The sequence below is a fragment of the Dermacentor albipictus genome, chromosome 1, assembly GCF_038994185.2.
Source record: "Dermacentor albipictus isolate Rhodes 1998 colony chromosome 1, USDA_Dalb.pri_finalv2, whole genome shotgun sequence".
In the NCBI taxonomy this organism is placed as follows: domain Eukaryota; kingdom Metazoa; phylum Arthropoda; class Arachnida; order Ixodida; family Ixodidae; genus Dermacentor; species Dermacentor albipictus.
Window position 1 is genome coordinate 60919145 of NC_091821.1, and position 23912 is coordinate 60943056.

The 23912-nt window shown below is 45.9% G+C and overlaps 1 protein-coding gene and 3 non-coding genes across 4 annotated transcripts in view; 1 reads left to right on the top strand and 3 right to left on the bottom strand.

Moving 5' to 3' along the window:
• The window catches only part of LOC135918360 (arylsulfatase B-like), a 145007-nt gene that overhangs the window by 84756 nt on the left and 36339 nt on the right, over positions 1 to 23912 (top strand). The window contains exon 3 of the mRNA XM_065452051.2: positions 17736 to 17895. Coding sequence (XP_065308123.1) covers positions 17736 to 17895 — 160 coding nt within the window. The remainder of the gene's footprint in view (positions 1 to 17735; positions 17896 to 23912) is intronic.
• On the bottom strand, positions 2509 to 2581 carry TRNAV-AAC (transfer RNA valine (anticodon AAC)). The gene has a single exon. It is a non-coding gene; the product is annotated as a tRNA-Val (tRNA).
• On the bottom strand, positions 9896 to 9968 carry TRNAV-AAC (transfer RNA valine (anticodon AAC)). The gene has a single exon. It is a non-coding gene; the product is annotated as a tRNA-Val (tRNA).
• TRNAV-AAC (transfer RNA valine (anticodon AAC)) lies at positions 11067 to 11139 on the bottom strand. The gene has a single exon. It is a non-coding gene; the product is annotated as a tRNA-Val (tRNA).

Genomic DNA, 23912 nt, shown 5'->3' on the forward strand with positions numbered 1-23912 from the left:
GGAATGTCTTTGCAATGTCCTTTGAACCGTTTGCTCCAACGCTTCACAGTGGTCAATGAAATGCAGTGTTCAACATACACGGCAGTCATATGGTGATTAATTTCGGTTTTGGAAACACCTTCAGCTGTCAAAAACTTCGCGACACCGAGCTGTTCAACTTTTGAAGTGTCCATTATGTGGCGCAACCATATTCAACCCAGTGTATGAGAGCATTAAAGAACATTTATCTTCACACCTGCGTGTCACTTTTGTAAATGAGACATGCCGTTCTCCTACGCGCATGCCTCGCAGATAATGAACCGAACCATTATTGCGCGGTTAGGGTAGGCTCACATCCATTTGACTCACCCTCGCACATTAGAAATGCAAAGTTACAATGGGATATGCAAATGCGAAAATACTGCTTGATAAAGGACAAAAAAGTGTCACTGGAAACAAAGTTCACTGCATGTATACACAAAACCTTGCAACAAGATATTTAAGTATACGTATAAGTCTCCAATGAGTCTATGTATGTAAAAAGAAGTAACTGTATGTAATGCGTCAAACAAGGCAAATAAACATGTTGCACAATCATAGATTCACAGAATCCTAGATTCCGCCCCCATTCCATCCACTCCCCCCGATGTATTGCGCGCGACGGAAGGCGGCGCGCTTGCTCCCCGCTTTTCTCCTTTGCACACACAAGACTGAGCCACCATCGTCGGCTCACCTATCCAACCTCCCCTCCTACGCTTTCACTCGCACATACAGCATGCAGCGCGTGGTCACGATGTTATCACCCTTGGACTTTATACGAAACATGAGGGCGATGGCAGGAATGCACCTGGAGTGTCCATATAATTGCTTTCGCAATAATATAATAAACGTATCCGGCAACTGAAGCGTCCCGTCGCCCATTACTTTCCGCAAAAGAAGTATAAAAATCGAACTTTCACCATGCGACAATTCGCTGCGCCGCAACAATGTATTTTTTTCCTGTGAGGCGGAGGCACCGAAATTAAAAAAAAAAGCATAGGAAAGTATGTTGGCCAGAATCTAATGCCTGCTTCGGGCACCTAATGGGGCTACGGAAGGAATACCGAAGAAAACATGAGACGCTTGGTCCACTGAGAACCATACGCATACTGCTCAGTATCCTACAGCGGCGAAACAAGACTTTCCGGAAAGGTTCCGCTGAAGGAATGCGGTGCAATCCTTCGAGTCCCCACAGTGATGGCGGCGAGCGACCTTGTTTCTTTTTTTTCTCGTCTGCTAGCCAGAAAGCGTCCAAAACTCTGCCCGGTGAAAATCCACTCGGCCAGAGCAAACCGAACGCGCACCGAAGTGCACCGCACGGTGGTCGGGGCCATACGAGAAAAACGTATGCGCTCTGGCTGGCTCTGGCAGCCCGCGGGTATGGTAGCGAGAACAAAAAAAATTGAAGAGGCTCAATGTGTCCTCGCGAATAAAAGTCAAAGTAGAAAAAATAAATAAGAACGTAGTTACTTTGGCTGGCTTTAGTGTCTTTACATGGATGTTCTGGCGTAGGTTAAAAAAAATTTTGATATTTTTTATGTGGCATGACGGCACAAATGAACCACCCCAACGCTTCGTCTCATTGGACCTCGCTGCCTGCTTTGTCAACTTGTCTGCTAGTGTGTTGATTTGGTTTGTCTCGTTGTATGTTCCGATGTAAGACTTTAGAAAAATCAATAGACCTTTGGCGTCAAATGTTAATAACATTATTAAACCCACAAAGTTCCGCAATTGAAAATCTAAAGCACAACTTTGGAAATGTCAATGCACCTTTCACATCAAGAGCTTATGCGATTTATACCCATAAAGTTTCGCAGTTGATATCCATGCGCTCCATAGGTTCCGTGGCCTCAGTGAGATGCTGCGGCGAGCCCATTCACCATCAAAGCGCCCTTGAAACTTTGTGCTCGGATGGGACTGCTTGGCGTTATGTGACTCCCGGTGTATGGGCGTTGCCACGAAATCCAGCCCGAGTTTGCAATCTTCGCGGTTAAATGTCTTTTCGAGCGTCAAAAAGACATTATAGACAAAATCCAGAGTGATTTCCGGTGCCGGGGGTCGCTTTGGTTGGCGGTGCGTGGACAGCACGAAAAAATTTCGGGGGGGGCTGAAGCCCCATAAGCCCCCCCCCCCCCCTTGGCTACGCCCCTGGTGATAACCACTACACCACAAGTACAACGACGAGCAAGGATTAATTTGCAACACATTCATGCAGCCCCAAACCTGTTACTGCGGCCGTTTACGCGGATGAGTCCACGTCACGTGCCCTACAGTAACTTTTTTCGCGGGTGAGGCCACTCGAGGACCGTTAGAATATGCTACTCTGCGGTGCAAAGCTCAGGACATTAGGCAGTTTCGCATGTCTCACTAGCGTCTTCATAATTCTTCGGTATCTTTATTCTCGAGATCCTGACGGCACGTTCTGTCGGTCGCCACAAAAAAGTGTTAAATAAAAGCGTCGCCTCCAACACGTGCTTGAAGCAAAAAGTGTGTGCCTGCCAGGGATCGAATTTGGGACCTTCCGCGTGTTAGGCGGATGTGATAACCACTACACCACAAGCACTTTTTTTTTCTTTATTGCCAGTCCTCGACATATCACAACACAAATTCCTAAATGATATAAACAAAGACCAAAGAAGCAACCAGGAATGAATACACAAACGGAACAAAGAACAGTAATATCTACATTCGTTGCCGTCCGCTACTGTGGCACGACGTTGTCGGATTAAAATTCCTTTAGTGCTGTCAGGGGTTCAACCCTCGACAGCCACTCAGGAACAGGCTGTTGCAACTTCTGCACTTCGACATACCGTTGCATGCATTCACAAAAGTATAGACGCGCCGGTCGGGCATCCGGGTCACAATGGTAACCCGACATTCTTGCGCGCCATAAACAGTGGAGACCCGTAAGCATGATCAGGTCGTACGGGAAACCTTCGTCGTCATATACTGGCAGAAACCTGATTCCGTGGGGATCTATAGGTAGCTCCTTTTTTAGAGTCCTTTGTAACACGTCCCAGAAGAAGACCCCTTCCCAACAGTGGATGAAGACATGATCTATGCTTTCTGTTTTTTTACATATAAGGCAGTGGGTTCCCCATGGCATGTAGAACCCACGTTGTTCAAGAAAGATTTTAACAGCTAGAGTACCGGTGTGTAATTTAAAGAAGAACGATTTTGTGGCTGGTTCAACTGGCATTTTCTTCACCCTTTTCAATACATCTAGGCCTGGGCCTCCACTGTACGGGGCTCTGTACATGGGTACCAGCAAAACACTGTCACATAAATCACGATATAACTTTTTCCGTTTTACACTCCACAAATATGCACCAGAAAAACGAACACGCAAAAAGGAGACACTCTGAATTATTTCCCTAAAGAAACCACGAACTGGTCCTGGCATTATTTCGGTGCCTACAACGAATTCGGGAAGTGATCTTGACAACCTCATTTGGATAACGGTGCGTAGAAATGGGTCATTTGTGTCTCGAAAAAATAAGAACCTGTTTACTAGTTGACGCAAGAAGAGGTGCGCCAACCCCAGACCACCATCCTTCACGCGCCGGAAGAGATTATCTCGGCTACATCGCTCCCAGCTCGATGCCCACACGAAAACAGCGAACACGCCGTGCAGTTTCTGCACATTAACCCGAGAGCACTGTAGGACCTGCATTACGTACCAGATCTTTGTTACGAGAAACATGTTGCACGCTGTTGCTTTCGCGAACATTGACAGGTGGCCGGCGTTCCATCGGTCGGCTTTTTCTTTTATTTCTTTTGTCCGCTCCTTCCAGTACTCGCTACTGTCCTTGTAGGCATCAAGGGGTGCGCCAAGGTACTTAAGTGGCGTCGTGACCCAGGTGACGTTCGAAAAGTGGTCTGGTGTGGACGCCCATCCCCCGTGCCAAAACCCCAAACATTTCTGCCAGTTCACGAAGCTATTAGTGGCATTACCAAACTGTCTGACGATACTCACAGCGTTCAATACACTTTGCGTATCTTTACAACATACAGCCACATCGTCAGCATATGCCAATAACTTCACCTCTGATGCTTGGAGGCAAAATCCCTTAATGTATTCATTTTCAATGATGGCCTGACATAGCGTTTCTATGTAAACACAATACAGGAGTGGGCTGAGTGGACAACCCTGGTGAACGGAGCGCTTCACGTTAATGGGGGCCCCCAGCATTTGATTAATGATAAGTCTCGTATAGCAACTCCGGTACGCCATGGTCACCCCCTCAGTGATTATGTGGCCAAAATTAACATGTTCAAGGATGGTGAGCAATATGTCGTGAGAAACGCAATCAAACGCTTTCTCCAAGTCAAGCTGGAGGATCGCAACTGCATCACACATGGCATCACAACACTCCAGCACACACTTCAACTTATGAATGTTAGTGAAGATGGTTCTTCCGCGAATGCCACACGTCTGGTGTGGGCCGACTACTTCCTTAATGACTGACTGCATACGCCGTGCCAGCACCTTCATCAGTATTTTGTAGTCTCAGTTAGTAAGCGCTATGGGTCTATAGGAGGAAAGTTGCTTGAGCTTCTCGGTCTCTTCTGTTTTAGGTATTAGTACTGTATGGGACTGGTGGAAATATTTTCATTTCGTATGCTTCATTGAAAACTGCGGTCAAGATAGGAGCTAAGTGGCTTGTGAACGATTTGTACCAAGCGGCGCAAAGACCGTCTAGACCTGGTAACTTGCCAGGGTTCAGGTCTTCGATGGCCTTTATCACTTCCTGTTCACTTATCTGTCCTTCCAACGTTTCTTTAACGTCACTCGACAGCTGCACGTGGCATTCGCTGCAAAAATAAGTGCTTGAAACTTTGCATGTTGACGGGCCTGAATGCGAAAAGCTTTTCGAAATGTTCAAAGAAGGCACGCCCTATATTCTTCATATCAGTTACTACCACCCCGTTATATTCGATGGCCTCAATCTGTTTGCGTCTGGAGTGCTTTTTTTCTAATCCCAGTGCTCTTTTCGAAGGCATTTCCCCGCATGCTAGTCTTTCTGCTCTCGCACGCACGAGCGCGCCTCGATAACGCTGTTCATCGAAAACCTCGAGCTTTTTCTTAATAGCACGCATATCTTCTTGATAAGCGCCGGGTTGCATGCATTCGAGCGTCACAAATTTTTCCAGTAATGTTTTTAAATCCCTTTCTCTTGCCTTCTCTTCATATCGTAGTACGCTACTTCTTTCAATTGCCTTGATTTTAATAGTTTGTTTCAGCAGCTCCCATTCCTCGCCCAACTTCACAGAACTGTCTTTTCTAAAAGAATTCAGAGCATTCACTACCATTTCGGGAAAAGTATCATCCCGTAGAAGCTCAGCATTCATTTTCCACAGTTCCCAGACGAATTCTTTTCGTTCTTTTTTGCGGCCCACCCTGCATTTTACCAGGCAGTGGTCAGAAAAGGATACGGCAGTAACTGCATAGCACTGGCATTTTTCTACTAAATGATATGATAGATAGATACGGTCTAGTCGTGCATGACTTATTCCTTGGAAGTGGGTGTACCTCACTTCTCGGTCAGCCCCGAAACACTGAGCTATATCCTCTAATTCAAATTCGTGTATGATCTGCGCCATGATATCGCTGCTTTTGTCGTAAATTACGCGTCGCGTAGACCTTTCTTCGATGTTCAATACACAATTGAAGTCCCCAACACAGGCTATCATTTTGTGCACAGAGAACTGGTGCTTCAAGTTCAAAAAGAAATTTACCCTTTCTTGCACCGTGTTAGGCGCATAAATGCACAGCACGCGCCATTGGACATCGCAATAGCTGAAATCACAAACCACAAGTCGACCGGAAGAGCACGAGAAGTAACCGTCTATAACCAGGCCTGGAACCTTCCTCACGAACAAGACACACCCCGCCGAAGTCCCTAAGGCGTGGCTCACTACCGTATAGTAGTTGTACGTGAACCTTTGCACCATGCTCCCGGTCTCCTCCTCGCCGTCTACTTTGGTTTCTTGCACTGCTAAAACGTCGAGGTCGTGGTCCACTAGCAGTCTATACACCTGACTCTGTTTCCTTTTGGCGGCCAGACCTCGAACGTTTAGCGTGCCGAGGCTAAGCGACGGGTTGGTAGCCATTACTGATTTAAACAGGAGGGGAGAAGGCCCGGAGCATGGTGCTCACCTTAACGTCTAGCTGACCGCTAGACGCCTCCGTGGCCATCCGGTGGCCGTCGTCCGAGTTCGTCTTTTGTCGGCTTCGGGGTGAGCCTACGGTCAGCCTCCAGGTTAGGTTTAGGCTTGAGGGTGGAGCGCCTGCCGGGTAGCGTCTTAGCGGGCGGCGCCTCGGAGTCACCGCTGGCCTTCCCGTCCACTTTCTCCTCGTGCTGCAGGGACCTCTTCACCGGTGCCGAGACGCTTTCGACGCGGGCGCTAGCAGGGGTCGCGTTGTCGTTTTCCGCTGCCTCCGTAGTATCAGTAGCCGGCTGGCGGCTCTCATTTTCTTTCTGGGCCACCCTGACGCTGATTAGTGCGGTTTCTGGCTCGTCGGGAGGAGGGACATTGTTCGGTCCTCCTTTAGTCGGCGTCGTCGTCCCGCTCGCTTCTGCCACCGCATTGCCGCTTCCAGCTCCCTTGGCCGCTTCCTCGGCCTCCGTCACGTCCATCATGTGGTCTGATGTCAACGGCTCGCTCTCCGCCTACCCCGCGGCTACTGCGTATGAACGTACACAGTCCGTGTCGTTGTGTCCGAAAAGCCTGCACCGAGAGCAACGGGGTACCTTACATTCTCGACGAACGTGACCAGAGCCCCGGCAGCGCAGGCACTGCATGGGGCGACCTGGCGCTACGACCAGCGCAAGTTCGCCGGCGACGCGGATCTGGTGGGGCAGGTCGTCGACTTTCAGTCCAGCCTTAAGCTGCAGCAGCACTGCTCGGGTCGTCGAGCCCTTGTCGGAAACGCCATCCACTCGCCAGCGCTCCCGGGTTACTTCCGTGACTTTGCCAAAGGAAGCCAGCGCAGTCTTTACGTCTTCATCATCCACACCATGAAGAAGCCAGTGAAGACGAAGCTTCACCTGCTGTTCTTTAGGGTCGATGACCAGGCAGCGACGCCCCTTGACCTGAAGCTCCTTCAGTGCAGCCAGCTTTTGGGCCGCCTCTGCTGTCTTCATCGTCACCGCCCATACGTGGTTAATTTGGTACGCTCCAAGGGCGACGACGCCAGAGAGCATACCAAGAGCTTGAAGCGCGTCCCGAAAATCCTCTACGCGAAACGGGCGAACACGAGTGTCGCCGTGCAAAAAAACTGTGTTTAGCACGATGCGTCCGGTAGGTAGCCGAGGCAAAATAATCTGGAAATCCTTATCTTCCTCCGTCGAAAGCCTGTTGCCGCGGCTAACAGCCGCATATGCCGCTCCATTGGAGCCCATGATTCCGCCATCCGTTTAGCTCGGGAGCCGGAAGCAGAATACACCACAAGCACAACGACGAGCAAGGATTAATTTGCAACACATTCATGCAGCCCCAAACCTGTTACTGCGGCCGTTTACGCGGATGAGTCCACGTCACGTGCCCTACGGTAACTTTTTTTGCGGGTGAGGCCACTCGAGGACCGTTAGAATATGCTACTCTGCGGTGCAAAGCTCAGGACATTAGGCAGTTTCACATGTATCACTAGCGTCTTCATAATTCTTCGGTATCTTTATTCTCGAGATCCTGACGGCACGTTCTGTCGGTCGCCACAAAAAAGTGTTAAACAAAAGCGTCGCCTTCAACACGTGCTTGAAGCAAAAAGTGTGTGCCTGCCAGGGATCGAACCTGGGACCTTCCGCGTGTTAGGCGGATGTGATAACCACTATTTTTTTTGTTTATTTATGGAACTTTCACATAGCAAACACAAAGGATATCATTTGTTAACAAAGAAAGCAATACAGATTTATATACATAAACACACTTTTGAGCTTGCGCTCATGCATATTGTGCGGTCAGTCACAATGTGGCTGGTCATGTCATGTTTAAAATTCTTTTAATTTGGGGAGGGGCTAAATCCTCGTCAGCCAATCCGGAGCGCATTCTTGGTCTTTAATTACATCAATGAACTTGGAAACACCATCCCGGGAAAGTATTCGTGCAGGCCGGCTGCCGGTTAACAACAACAATAAATAAGGAAAAAAAGAATGGCCATTCTAGCCAGCCATAAACGGTGGAGGCTCATTAGCATAATTAAGTCCAAAGGCAGTCACTCTTCGTTTTCTACTGATAAAAATCTGATACCTAATTGATTTAAGGGCAATTCTTTCTGTAGTGTTCTTTGAAGAATGCCACAAGAGAAATCCCCTTCCCAACAATGAAAAAAAAAAACGTGGTCGATTGTTTCGAGTTGTTTTCATATAAGGTAGTTTGTTCCCCAAGGTAAATATAAACCCCTTTCTAGTAAAAATACCCGTACAAGCAAAGTTCCGGTTTGTAAATAAAAAAAAAAGGATTTCGCACTTGGCTGCACCTGCTTTTTTTAACACGCTTTAACACGTCGTTTCCCTTTACTGCACTGTTTATAGCTCTGTATACAGGAACTGGTATAATCATGTCAAGTATGTTCTTGTATTATTTCTTCCGTGACACCGAAAAAAAGATAATCAGTGAAAAAGCATGCGCACAGAAAACGCGGACTATCAACGACTTCCCTTAAGTACCTTTGAAGAGCACCCAACATACTTAATTTGCACACCACGTTCGTCGGCAGATACTTGCTCAGTCGTAACTGGCATTGTGCGCATAAAGGGGTGGCGCGCGTCTCGAAAGAAAGTAAACCGGCAGACTAGCTGTTTCACAAGAAGATGTGAGAGGCCTAGGCCCCCGTCTCTGACTCTCATAAACAAGTTCGTACGGCTGCATCCCTCCAAGTCTGATGCCCAAATGAACACAGCAAAAACTCTGTGAATATTTTGTACATTTATACGAGAGCAGCAGAAAACATGCATGACGTACCATACCTTGCTTATTAAAAAATGGCATGTCTATGCACAAAGGACCATGTCACCCGCCTTGTTAACTGCAATGTGGGGGTCGGTATACACGATTCCACTTCCCTGTGGTAAGTGCTATATTCGACAAAGAGGTAGGTGCCTGAATGACCGCCTTAGGGAGCACCGGAATGCTGTAAACGCTCTGGCATTCGCTGGTCACTTGGCTGATCACTGCCGTAGATGTACACGTAAATGCTCTCCGTGTTTTCATAACACGCGGGTGCTCAGACTGTTCACAAGGCAGTTAGATAGGACAATATTTGAGCAGTATTGCATTTCAAAAGCTGCTGACGAATTTGTAAGCGCTCCATCACTGGCACTCACTGATAAAGAAGTATTGTACCTTGAGAATAACCTTGTGAATGCTTTGTAAGGGCTTGCTGTGGGCGCCTATCGGGTTCGTTCCACATTTGGTTGTCTCCCACGTGGCACATTTACTTGTGCGTCTGTCTGCGCATTTATTTGAGTATACGGTGGCTTCTTGGTATGTTTTTCTGAATAAAGCTTGTTAGGTGAAGTCTAGGGCTTGGCTCTGTCCCATTTCTTTCCGTTACTCTTGTTCGCGCGGGTAACTATGTCACATCAACTGCATCGACACCAACTAGCCCAACTTTCTGCGTTAATTACGTGAATGAGGCTACGTCACGGGTCGTACAGTCGGTTTTCTCGCAGGTGAGACCACTCGAGGGCCGTAAGAATGCGTTACTCTGCGGTGCACAGCTCAGGACACCAGGCAGCTTCGGATGTATCGCTAGCGTTTTCATAATTCTTCGATATATTTATTCTCGAGATCCCGACGCCACGTTCTGTCGGTCGCCACAAAAAAAGTGCTAATTAAAAGGCTCGCCTTCAGCCCGTGCTCGAGGCAAAAAGTCTGTGCCTGCCAGGGATCGAACCTGGGACCTTCCGCGTGTTAGGCGGATGTGATAACCACTACACCACAAGCAGACTTTTTTCTTTATTTCCGGACAATCAACAAATACATCAATACACACTGCTCCCACCATCTGACAATATTCACTTTCCGACCGCTGCGCTTGAAGCTTGCGGTTGAAATTACAAAACTTTCATTTTGGCAACGGCATCCATCAATGACAACAGATCATCGTCATACGCTAACTTCTGAAACACTTCCCGTAGTTTACTGATATTTTCAGCAAAATACGAGTTTACTGTTCTCACATTTATATCACAATTCCTTACAGCCATGCGGTTTCTCCGGATACTTTTCCAGATACTTCTCAGCCTTCACTACACCATAAGCACAGTTACTTTCCGTACCCTGAAAGAGACACACCCTGATTGCTGTTTCAGGCAGTGACCTACTTTGTGACCGGTTGCAGCTTCTCGAATTGCGTACTTTGAAACCGATTGCGACATGCAGCGGAGCGTTGAAGCTGAGGTCTGCAGTTAGATAGGACAATATTTGAGCAGTATTGCATTTCAGAAGCTGCTGACGAATTTGTATGCGCTCCATCACTGGCACTCACTGATAAAGCAGTATTGTACCTTGAGAAGAACCTTGTGAATGCTTTGTAAGGGCTTGCTGTGGGTGTCTATCGGGTTCGTTGCGCATTTGGTTGTCTCCCACGTGGCACATTTGCTTGAGCGTTTGTCTGCGCATTTACTTGAATATACGGTGGCTTCTTGGTATGTTTGGTATGTTTTTCTCAATAAAGCTTGTTAGTTGAAGTCTAGGGCTCGGCCCTGTCCCATTTCTTTCCGTTAATCTTGTTCGCGCGGGAAACTATGTCACATCAACTGCATCGACACCAACTAGCCCAACTTTCTGCGTTAATTACGTGAATGAGGCCGCGTCACGTGTCGTACAGTCGGTTTTCTCGCAGGTGAGACCACTCGAGGGCCGTAAGAATGCGTTACTCTGCGGTGCACAGGACACCAGGCAGCTTCGGATGTACCGCTAGCGTTTTCATAATTCTTCGATATATTTATTCTCGAGATCCCGACGCCACGTTCTGTCGGTCGCCCCCAAAAAAAGTGCTAAATAAAAGGCTCGCCTTCAGCCCGTGCTCGAGGCAAAAAATCTGTGCCTGCCAGGGATCGAACCTGGGACCTTCCGCGTGTTAGGCGGATGTGATAACCACTACACCACAAGCACAGTTACTTTGCATACACTGAAAGAGACACACACTAATTGCTCTCTCAGGCAGTGACCTACTTTGTGACCGGTTGCAGCTTCTCGAATTGCGTACTTTGATACCGATTGCGACATGTAGCGGAGCGTTGAGGCTGCTGTCGATGTGTGTACGTAGAGGCGAACAGGTCGCTAAGGAAGGAGGTTCTCAAAACGACCGGTTTGGCTCTTTTGTTGAGGATTTTTTTCATCGTTTTCTCGTTTGTTCTTTTCTTTCTTAGTGGAGATTTCTGTTACGACTTTCCTCAAGAGGTCGTATACAGAGTGTGAGATGTAGGGAGCCCAGGGAGTTACAAAACTCTTGGCACAGCGTCCTTGGTAGAAAGTGAGGCCACTTTCAACCAGAGGGAAATATACCTTTGTTTTTAGCATATTGCTTTTGATCTGTAAGTTCACCCAAAGATAATAACCTCAACCTAACCTTCGAAGTTAGCATATTCAGTTTTGTCTTGTAATGTTTGACAACTAAAAAGTATAAGGCTTTTAGTGTTTGACGTTGGAAACTCCATCTGACAAAATATTTACCTTTCCTCCTAGGACTTGTACTGGTCTGCAGTATACACAGTATTAAAAAAGTAGGGGGGTTTGAATAGTGCAACCTACGAATTGAATCGAATACGAGTAGACTAGAAAAGCAACCTCGGAATATCGAATCGAATACGAATATTTCACAAACACGTCCTCCGAATATTGCATAAAATATCAAGATATATATTCACTTCGACGGAAGTGAAATACGAAGTTCGCTATATAGCGTTTCTTTAAAAGTTAGGCTTACGTATTTATATAACACCTGTATGTAATATACCGTCCTCATTTTGGCGTCCGGACAACTGAGGAGCTTGTAGATTAATAACAACTGCATGCTTTCAGTTATCCGGGGCACTACATGAATGCGAGTAATAAAACAAGATGGCTCGCTTATCACCAGATGTGAGAAACACGTTGTGATCGTTAAAGGAGAGAAGTGTGATACTACAGCACCGCAACTTGTTTTAAAGAGATGCAAACATGGTGAGACTGGCCAAATATAAATCGCAACAACAAATTCGTATATCCGCTGCCTACGAGGCATTCTCATTAAATGGCTGAAAATTATTATTATTATTATTATTATTATTATTATTATTATTATTATTATTATTATTATTATTATTATTATTATTATTATTATTATTATTATTATTATTACATCTGCCCCGAACGTTAGCTTAGTAACTGATGCGTAGTTTGCTCTAGAGAAAGGAGATGGCGCCTTCAGCGGCGCCCCGCACGTTGCCTCAGGCGAAAGCGCGAATGCGAAACCATTACCGCTTCTACACCGCTACTGTGCGATCAGCTTTGGGAAATGAAACTGAGTGATGGCTATCGCAATGCGCTTCATTCGTGCTGCAATATGTGGAATAGTAAAGGGAAGACGTGTGCAGTAGCAAATAGCAAAATTAGTGACTGGCATTTAAGGAATGGAATGAATCATCGTGGCCAAGTTCACGGAACGCTGCTGCACTGGGACTGCCTGTGTTGCCGGCCCTTCGCGAAGCACGGTTTTCCTCGTAGATGAAAAAAAAAAACTTACGCATCACCAGCGTTACATCGCTAACCTCCAGAGAAAAGACTTCGACCCCGGAACGTCGGCAAGAGTGAGTAAAGCTCGTTACACAGTGACAAAGGAAGTGGCGCTTTTTCCTGGCATATAGTAAGTTTCTCGCACATTATCTACACACGTATACCCTGACAAACACTAAAGTTTACGCTCACTCTATCGCACACGTATCAAGAATAGATGAATCGTATCAATGCGCTGATGTATGCGTGACGACTACCCCCGACAGTACATGAATGTTCGAAGTTGTACGTTTTGTGAGGGTCCAAAGATTAATCGAGTGAATAGCGATTTGTTACAAGCTAGTATGAAAAGTGCAGAACATCTACGTTTCAAACTTAATTGTGTGTGGCAAGAACAAATCTACTGCTAATGAGAGCACTATCTACTATATGGGCACACACACACATATATATATATATATATATATATATATATATATATATATATATATATATATATATATATATATATATATATATATATAGTGGCACTGTTACGTGCGTAGTAGTATACTTGGGGCATCCAAGACAGGTGAAGGAGGAAGACGCGACGGCCTTGATCAGCTGAGCACCTATCGAGATTCAGCTAGCGAGCCGCACGTCGTCTTCCTCCTTCACCTGTCTTGGATGCCCCAAGTATACTGTTAAGGCGTAAACCTACTACGCACGTAACAGTGCCACTATATATATATATATATATATATATATATATATATATATATATATATATATATATATATATATACGCCTTAACAGTTAACAGTATACTTGGGGCATCCAAGACAGGTGAAGGAGGAAGACGACGTGCGTCTCGCTAGCTGAATCTCGATAGGTGCTCAGCTGACCAAGGCCGTCGCGTCTAACTGTACCTTGCTTGTCAATAAACGCCTTTCGTGGGCGTAACAATACATACATACATACATACATACATACATACATACATACATACATACATACATACATACATACATACATACATACATACATACATACATACATACATACATACATACATACATACATACATACATACATACGCACGCTGCTTGCACCGTTTAGACAAGGCGTAATTATGAGCTAAGACAGCGCTTACATATCCTCTGAAGTTGTGGCCAAAGCTTCGTGTGGTCCACAAACTCACCGTCTACGATATCCACCGAAACATAGGTTTAAGAAGCTACACTGTTTTGATCGGCCTGAAATTCAACCTCTCAAGTGTATGAAGCACTCCAGCTTGCTTTTTGTCGAGGCAATTGCCCTCATTCCCGAGAAAGCGTCACCTCTATGGCCCTTGCCACACCCTGAGTGGATACGAAGGGGAGGACACAAAAGAGAAGACACAAAGAGGAGGACACGAATGAGGAAACACAAATGGAAGTTGTCAGTTTGACGTGTTGGTAAACGTTCATGATGTAAAAAGCGCTACTAAAACGGAGACTTAGGAAGAACACAGAACAAAGCGCTATTCTAAATGTTGTTTCTAGTACAAAACGAAGGAGGTCGTCGACTTCACAACCGGACAAGGGGACAAGACTGCGCTAAACATGCAGGCACTGACACTTCCACAAGTTCTCTAAGTTTTACAAGTCCCCCAAGTTTAACAAGCAGACATAAACTGCCGCAAGATCACCGAGAAGGGAATTACCCTTTCAGCGGTGACCTCTCCACTGATTGCAACGACTGTACACGAGGAGTTATTTAAGGCCGTCCTGGCCCTATGTTAGGCAGAATCGCTCGAGGTTCGGATATAGTCACAATCATGTACCAATGAAGTGAATACATTCTTTCTCCTTTTTTTCATTATCACGACGCCCGCCTTTGTCGCCGTCTCATGATTCTTGCAGTGAAGATTCACCTCACCCGGTCAAGATCGTATCAGCACCAGCGTCATGCCCCTCCACTGTAAACACGAGGCAGCTGAGGCAACCAATGGAGGCAGCACCACGTGATCAAACATGGCAGCGCCCGCGGGTTCGCCGTGAACAAAAAAGTTGCAGTTTAAATTTTGCCTGGTCTTTAGGTTTGATGAAAAAATACTTTAGGCGGTTAGCAACATTCTTACGTAAATAAAAGTAAACTAGAAAGTAGCATGTCAAGGCAGTGTAAAAATGATATTGGTTAGGGAGGAGGGGAAGAGTGGTGAAGTAATAAAAAGGACTGAAAGAGATAAAAGAAACTTCAAGATATGAATTTCTACCATTTTAACGGTGCCTATTTTATTAGTACAAGTGTGTAAGGTTAATTGCGCTTAGCAGCTATCATTAAGAAAAAACACAGGGAACTAAATATGTTAGCTTTGCACAAATGATATGCATTCCTACATTATTTTTCCACGTTCAAGGCACAGGATTACTGCATCTAAGGACTGATATTATCCTTGAGCTTGGCGTAGCTCAAGAACAATGCAGCACAGTGATGAAGCATTATCGGGTGTATTAAGCGTGTAGTTGCTACAGTAAGGAAAGCCTGACCTCTCTCCAGCATGCTTACGTGTGTGCACATGCATGCAGGCGCTACAATGAATGATGCTCAAAAGAGTGTCTTAAAGGCTTGGGCATTGATTGACTGATTGAAAAATTCGCAGTTTCGCCCGAAAGGCGAAGCATCGATTGCCATAGGAAATTAGTGGACAGCTATACGAAGAAATGGTAGTAGTTTTATCGGTCGCATACGCTTGTAAAGCTAGGCATATTCACTAAATTGAAAAGCATGTTGTCACGCGCGCACAAAAAAAAAAACATGAACGCATTTCACTGCATGACCGAGGAAACTCGATGCCAAAACGCTGAAGTGAGGAAGCACGGCAGCAGGAGCGAGCGAATTGACCTTTCGTGTTGCGTCTCGCATCTACGCGAACTGAGCTGCGAAAACACAGCGCACGGCGGACTCTGTCCCCGTAGCAGATGGCTTTCAAGATACAGCGGCCCGCAATATAACGCGCCTCCCACCCCCCCCCCCCCCTCTCACAAGCCTCTCCCCGGAGCCTTGCGCACGACGAAAGACGGCGCACTTCCTCCCCGCTTTCCCTCTTCGCGTACGAGAGCCGCAATCGCCGCATCTCCCGCACATACAGCATACAGCGCGCGGCGACGATTTTGTCCCCCTTGGACTTTATACGGAACCTCATGGCGACGGTGACGCCGACGGTAGAAACGCGCCTGGAGTTTCCATACAGTTGCTATCGCCATAATAAGTCTATACAGGGGAATCATTCGGAACGGCTCTCACTTCCATCATTCTCTCTTCCTTGCGGCTCCAATATTCGAAAGAAACGAATATTCGACAATTTCTAATAGTGAATTCTCGAATAGATTACGAATCAAATAGCAAAGATTATTCGTTTCGTATTCTAAACTGCGAATATCCGCACACGTCTATAAACAAGAAGCGATGCTTCGGGGCCTTCGGTCGACGGGAATTTCCTATCTTCTTTTTTTATCTCATGTTAGTAAAGTGCACTTCACTTTGCCGTATTGTAATATTTCATGGTGGACTTATTTCCCGTTTTTATACGTCTTCTTTGAAAACAGACTGTTAGAAGGAGATATCAGGGAAGAAGGGGAGAAAGAGGCACGTGTGAGCGATGACCTCTTTATTCTTCACTGAAATGTGTGAGCCATAGGCCTTCCCGCGTGGTGTTGAGGCTGAAAAGGTGAAGGCCTTGTGCTAGCTAGCAGCTTTACGTGGCTTAATTGCTGTCGTTAACTTCGTGCAGACTTAGAGCAAGTTACGCCCTTGCCATTTGCCGGCTGGTGCCGGATCCACAAAAGTGATCATTCTGAAAAGAAAAAAAAAGGACACTACGGATAGTTTTCAGTTCAACTAGTTTGACAAATTATAGATTGCGCTACGAAATAGGTGATTTATATTGAACCGAGAGCGGAGCGTGGCATAACATACCGTATACGTAAATAGGATAGCGTAAAAGCGTGATAAGTTATACCTGGAAATGTTATGCGGTGTCACAGATTGCAGAAACGTCTCGCCTGGTTAGCAAAATCATCACGAGTAACAAAAAAAAATCACTTTATTTCGTAAATGAGTGAACAGTTCACCTGACAATATTTCCTGCTGTTTTACTGCAAGCTAGAGCAGCAAATGCAAACAAGTATCGCTACAATTCATGACATCACACACATATCCGGCCACATGTATAAATTCTGTACCTCCAGTGTCAAAGCGGCACGTATATACCATTTTGGAGAATTGGTCACACAACCAGGGACACATACCGAATGGCTATATCAGCGAAAGTCAATTAAATAGGGGAATCCGTTTATATAATGAGGTCGGTGCGTTTTAGAGATACATGTGAGCCGACATATATGTTCAGGTTTTATGTAGGAATTTATTTTTTCGTTATGCAGAACAGAGGTACGCGTACTGGCACTACTTTGTCGGTCAGCATACAATGGTTATATGAGCCAGCATACAAGGGTTATATAAAGCTTCGCTTTAGGTCACCTGGATAACGAGTAACCGTTGATAAGCCTGATGGCTGGGACATGGGCACTATATAACTGTTCTCAGGCCGCGGCACGCTTAACCGGCATGGCGACACTCAGACATAGACAGTCACGCGGACAGGCTCATATACAGGGTGCTGACTGTGAAGAAGACAATTGCTTGCGCACGCTTAGCAGGGTCGTGCTCGTTCGACGTCTTTTGTTTTGACAGAAAAGTCAAAAGCTGTCCATGTAGGGCTATATAGGCAGGTGAAATAAAATAAAATAAATCGACGAACAGGGTTCTAACAATTTGGAACTTTCGCGGTGCCTTTGATAACGATCGTGAAACACAAATTTAGAAACGAACATTATATAGCGCGGCGTTTTGAAGCTCCTGCGGCAGCTCAGTAGCTCGCGATAAGTTTTCGTGTCCGGATCTCGTTGGGCGCGCTCATGCAGACCAGTTCCAGTGGTCTCGTGCTTGACGCAGGGTATATGCGTTCGCAGGGCTGGAACGACGTGAGCTACCACGGCTGCCCGCAGATTCGCACGCCAAACATCGACGCCCTTGCCTGGAACGGGATCCGGCTGCGCCGCTACTATACGCAGCCGCTCTGCACGCCGTCCAGGGCAGCGCTGCTCACGGGCCGCTACCCCCTTAACATTGGTATGTGGTCAGGGGCAGGCACCCAGGCCCCCCGCCCTCCCGTGACGTGCGCATGTGCATGGCAACGCGAACTATGCGTGAACTTTCACGCACACATGCACGGCGACACCAGACGGACATTTGATGCATTTCCAGCGCTTAAAAGAAATTGGGGGGGGGGAAATAAGAGAGGAGGAAAGGCGCAAGGACAGGTGGGACGCTGGTCTTCAACTAAATGCAGTGCATGAAAAGGTGCAGGTATATACATACATTCACTGATCATGCACCAACAGACGTGGTGATGCCACACGCAATGTACCTAGATAAAGCGAGCAACGCGATTGAGAAACGTTTCGGTAAAGCTGAGGTTTTGTTTGACAAGAGTGAAAGAAAAAGCGCTTCATTTATGTGACGAGATGAACCTCACAACTCTGCGTATAACGCTTAAGAACAAACACTAAGGTAGACGCTTTGAGTGTCTTTTTTTCTGTCAGAACGCGCAAGGAAGATGTTCCACTGCGGGCAATAGTTACAGAAAGAGAGTCCTGGCAAGGCGCCCTTTCTACGTTCCTCCTGAATCGGTATTTTTTTAGGGGGTTTTACGTGCCAAAACCACGACATGATTATGAGGCACGCCGTAGTAGGGGACTCCGGAAATTTGGAACACCTGGGTTCTTTAACGTGCACCTAAATCAAAGTACATGGGTGTTTTCGCATTTCACCTCCATCGAAATGCGGCCGCCGCGGTCTGGATTCGATATGGCGACCTCGTTCGTAGCAGCCCAACACCATAGCCACAAAGCAACTATACGGCGGGCCTGAATCGGCTGCATGTTTTTCGCGTGTAATATCCTTTCTTGGTGCACAACTCTAAATATGTAATTGATTTCTTTGCGCGCAATGACATTACAGATCCCTATCCGCCTTTTCAATTAATGTGGTTGGCTTGTTTTATTCTGTTCCGAAACCTGATTTGCTCAGAGCTGTGAGAACCTTTATCGAAGAATCTGACCCCATATCTTTTATGAACTCTACTGGTTTATCTATTGACAGCTACTTTGAGATGATTCATTTATATCTATCTTTCATTTTTATCGCTTTTAACGAGGAACCTTTTCTTCAAAACGAACGGTGTCCGTATTGGTTCCTGTGTTGCGCCGTTTCTATCTTATCTATATTTAGCTCAACGCGGCAAGCGCATAGAATCCCTGTGTGATCAATCAAAAGTGCTAAGAATTTTTAGATATTTCAACGACTACCTGGTTGTTCCTAAATTGGGGGCTCCTGAGGACATTCAGACAATTCACAATAGTGTTCTTGAAGTATTCGAGCGATCTGCACCAGGTCTGAATTTTACTAATGAGATGCCTGTCGACGACTGCCTGCAGTTCCTTTACCTCTGTCTTTTTCTCAAAGAACACGTTTGCTGGAACTATCAACCAAGATCAAAAAAGGGTATCTATAATTACGATTCGGCTCACTCAAAGGTGGTTAAGCGTGGCATAGCTGCCAACTACTTGCGCTCAGCTCTGAATAGGTCGCGCGAACCCCTGCTGGCAACGAGCTCGCAAGCACAAGCCCAAAGTTTTAGCAAGGCGGGTTTCCCCCAACAGATAATCGCCTCTGTGCTAGAAAGCCTCCTCTAGGAGATCAACTGCCGAGGATCAGAAGCAAAAGGCGTCCGGACTCGGCCGCATAAGCGACCGGTTGTTGTGCCTTATGTGCGCCATGCACCTGTCGCACCGCTTAAAAAGCACGGCCGCCAAATGAGCTGTCCCTGTGCTGCTTTCAGCGCTAGAAAAGCTGGCTCGCTTGTGCCGAGCAGTGAACGACCGAGGGCACAAAGGTCCTGCCTGCACGAAGAAGCACGCTATCCCTTCCGTTGCGTGTAGTACCGGGGTCGTTTACTACATCCCCCTGTCATGTGTCAAATGCTGCATCGACCAGACCGGTCGTTGCGTTAACGACCGATTGGGAGAATACCGTGTGCAAGTCCGGGCGCTATAGCGGGATCCGGTCACTTAGCGTATCATTGTAAAAGATGCCACTGCGCACCAATATTTAACAGCACACGTATTCTAGGCAGGTTGTTAGGATTGGGGGCTCAATCCCGTCGCTCGTGATCCGTTGTCAAGATTGGAGTCGGGCATGAATTAGAAGGTAGCTGGCCCATGCCGTCGTCCAACTTATCCACGCTGAGGACGTTGATGAAGGGAAGGACTGCTTCTCATCGAAAACGAGGAATATGGGTTTATTTACAATATTTATATCAGTCTAACATGACTGTTTGAGAAAGTACATCAGTCTAACATGACTGCTCAAGAAAAGTGCATCAGTCTAACATGACTGCTTAAGAAAAAGAGTGTCAGTCCAACATGACTGCGCAAGAGAAAGTGTGTCGAGCATTCGCACCACAGCAGTTTTTAAACACTCGGTCCGCCGGCGATACAAGGCGGCGAACGTTCGTGTTTCATCGCAAAACTAGCCGTCTCCCGCAGGACGGCCTACGCACACAAAGGCACACACATTCCCATGTCCGGAGCCGACGTCCGAGGGAAGCAGTTCCGGGTAGCTCGGAGTCATTCTGGGTAGCTCGTTGTCCTGCGTCCTGCGAAAAACGGCTTTCCCGCGGCAGCCCGCGCACGCGTAGCAGATCAGGTCCGCGCTGGGGAGTTTGGGCACAATAGTTCGCCCACCGAACTCATTCCGTCACAACGGCGACGAGGCCAGAGGATGGCGGCGGTGTCAGCACAAAGCCCGCTTCATCGAACGCATCCTAACTCAAGCGATGGAGAGTGGGGGATGCGCGTCTTGTTCCCCGGTCGTAATTGGGTGGCAATCTTGCATTGCAGCTCGCCATTCTTAACAAGGTGCAAGGATGAAACGTGCCGTCTGATTCTTGAACCTTTTTCATTCAAAAAGAAAATTATGAATGTATCAGTACAGCTTTTATGACTCTGTCAATGATAGAACACAATTACTTGTATCAAAACCTGTCTGCTATGCACCTTTCGGACGAGAACCCGCGTATTCAGCATGGTATGGCCGATGGCAAGCCATGCATTTTTGAAAAGGGGCTTCAAGCATCCGCAACAATTCATGTTCCGCCGCCTGTTGGCGCATGATCAGTGAATGTGTACGGTATATACCTGCACCTTTTCATGTACTACATTTAGTTGAAGACCAGCGTCCTATCTGTCCTTGCGTCTTTCCTCTTCTCTTATTTTTCAAGGCGAAAGCCATAAGAGGAAGCTTTAGCTCGGGCCCAACTCCGACGCGGCCTATTCAAATACATGTAAAAAGAAAAAACGTTATTCTGAGATGACCCCTGGACCCATTTTGATGAAATTTATTGTATTTGAAAGAGAAAGTTAAATTCTAGTGACTGTTGGAAGCAGAATTTATATTTAGGACATGCATTTTGTTGCAAGAATGTTCAAAAATGCGAAAGTTCGAAAAAAATAGAAGCACGAAGTTTACAAACGCATAGCTCTGCATCAAGAACAGATATCGTAGTTCTAGGAACGGCATTCATTAGATCATTAAAAGCGGACAAATTCGATATCATTTTACATATTACGTGAATTTGTTACGTTGTTTACAAGGGTTCTGCAAAAGCTGCATTTTCATATAATAAAATTTCTTTAGATTCATGTCTAACATATCAATTTTGTCCACTTTAGATGTTCTATTAGATGCAATTCACAGAATTGCATTATAATTTTTCGTTGCTGAGTTACAGAGCTGTAAACTTGATAGTTTCGTTTTTTGAAAATTTTCGCTTTTTGCCAATTTTTAATAAAAACTTTACGACCTAAATCAAAAATTTGAAACCAACAGTCACTAGATGTTAAGTTTGTCTTTTAAATGGAACAACCCTCATCACATTTGGTGCAGTGTTTACCGAGAAAAACGAATTCTCCTTTTACATCTACCTAGGTAGGAGCACCCGAGCTAAAGCTTCCTCTTAAGTGCCTCATGGGTTGAAAAATCCGTAGTCCGGCGTTATCGAAAAATTGCCGTCGGGCGTTGTGGCACCAGAATTCAGTGGTACCAAAATTGATGGTGCCACCTATGACCGTTGGTGGGAGTCGAAACGACGACCTTTGGTGTTAAGGCAAAGTTCGTTAAGTCACTCGAACCCATGACCATTGGTGGGAGCCGAAGCCGCGACCTTTGGATTCTATTAAGGCAAAGTTAACTAAGGCGCTCGAACCCACGATCATTGGTGGCAGTCGAGCCCACAACCTTTGGTGTTAATTATGGCGAAGTTGATTAAGGCACAGGTAATTAAGATATAGTTTTTAAGAAACGCTAACCCATGACCTTTCATGGGAGAAATCAAGTAATAGGAAGCAACAACGGATTCGAATGAGAATGCCAAGTAATTTAATGAATGTCTTGTGAGCGTGCACGCTTTCGCCTTCATCCTCTTTAGCGTATGCTAAAGTCACTGTTGACTCTTTCCTATTTCTTTTAGGCGCTGTAAATGCATGAAAGGTCGATTTTCCGACTAGCCCAGTTGTCCGCTTTAAGAAGCAGACGGAACAGCGTGGACGCGAACATCTTGTGAGTTCGTGACCTTCGAGGTTGGAGTGTTGTTTGGGTATGACTGATTGAATGATTTCCTATATTGAAACTGATGACACTATGGCCTCAGCATGAGACGGGGGTAAAGAAAGAGAGGAACAAAGAGAAGCATGCACTTCCCATTCGGCGGTCTACGCCAGCGGAACACGCGAATTCCCACAAGGACATTGACTAGCGTCTCTCTGGCATGCACGTCGTTCCTGGGTGCTGTTCACTCTCTAAGCGAGGTGGTTCGGGGATGTAAATGTTCGGTGCTTTTGCTCGGCAGGCCATTGCAATCCGAGAGAAGATGCCGAGTGGTTGGGCCGACCCCAGCAGTGCGTGCACTGCACACAACCTGCAACCTTGTTGAAGAAGTTTTGTCTTCTGCCGCTTGTACATCAGACGTATATAATTACGGTTATCTGGTTCTCCGTCTATGGTTCACCACTCTGTCAGTGCGGCTCCAGCGCGGACCTTGCGTATTAAGAAATGCGTATCTGTGCGTATCGACTGAAGGTATCTCGTGCGCGAGGCAGCGCTAAGCGTATGTCATCGAGTTCAAGGCGACAAAAAGCTTTTTTTTAGCTAATCACTAAAGTGCTTAGTACTAGCGAAAGGGTGCGTATATTTTAGTAGTGTTATGTTATTATAATTACAGGATACTTAGGATATTTTGGCGTCCTTAAGCGGTACCAACTACTGCTTTCCCATAGAACAGATACATACTAAATATGAGAACAAGCCGGTGCTGAACAAAAGAGAGGTAACAACAACGAAAAAGTCGGACTTGAAGTCGGGTAAGATAAATAAGGGCATGTCACAATATACGTAGTCCGCATAAAACCGACTAGAACATACAGCCAGCTGAAATAAATTTCAATATTGCCTGGACTGAGCTTTGAAATTTGATAATTAATACCTCATATTAAGTGCAATTTTCATGATCTTTATAAAATGGAGGTACTTTTAATTGTTACTGCCTCGTAATTGATAATAAACCAGTACCCCCAAAGGTACAATAAAAAAGGATATTAACTCTTTCTTTGTTGATTAGTCTTTCAAAACTCATTTTATTAGCGGCAAATTATGTCCACCTCGTCTAGGAAGTGTTCTGCAAAAAGACTAAGTTCATTATGCTCATAGCCCTTTTTAAAATTTGTGTAGTCTAAATATACGCGTTAACCAAAGTCGATGTGAAAGGAGACAAGGTCGACGTACATGGTATATGTATTCATATGTACTGAAATTGGGGCATTAAACATGAAGCCATGTTGCGTAATTGCATGATATTTTTGCATTATTTGTTTTCGTTACATTGTCAGCTATCAGTTTTACTTCAAAGCTGCGACGAGTAGTTTGATGTCACTATGATCTCTGAAACCTGGTGTACCAGTGAAATAGATGTTACTCGGTTAGGCAATTACCAAACGTTCTTTCTAAACCGTGCTTCTGACCGCGGTGGCAGT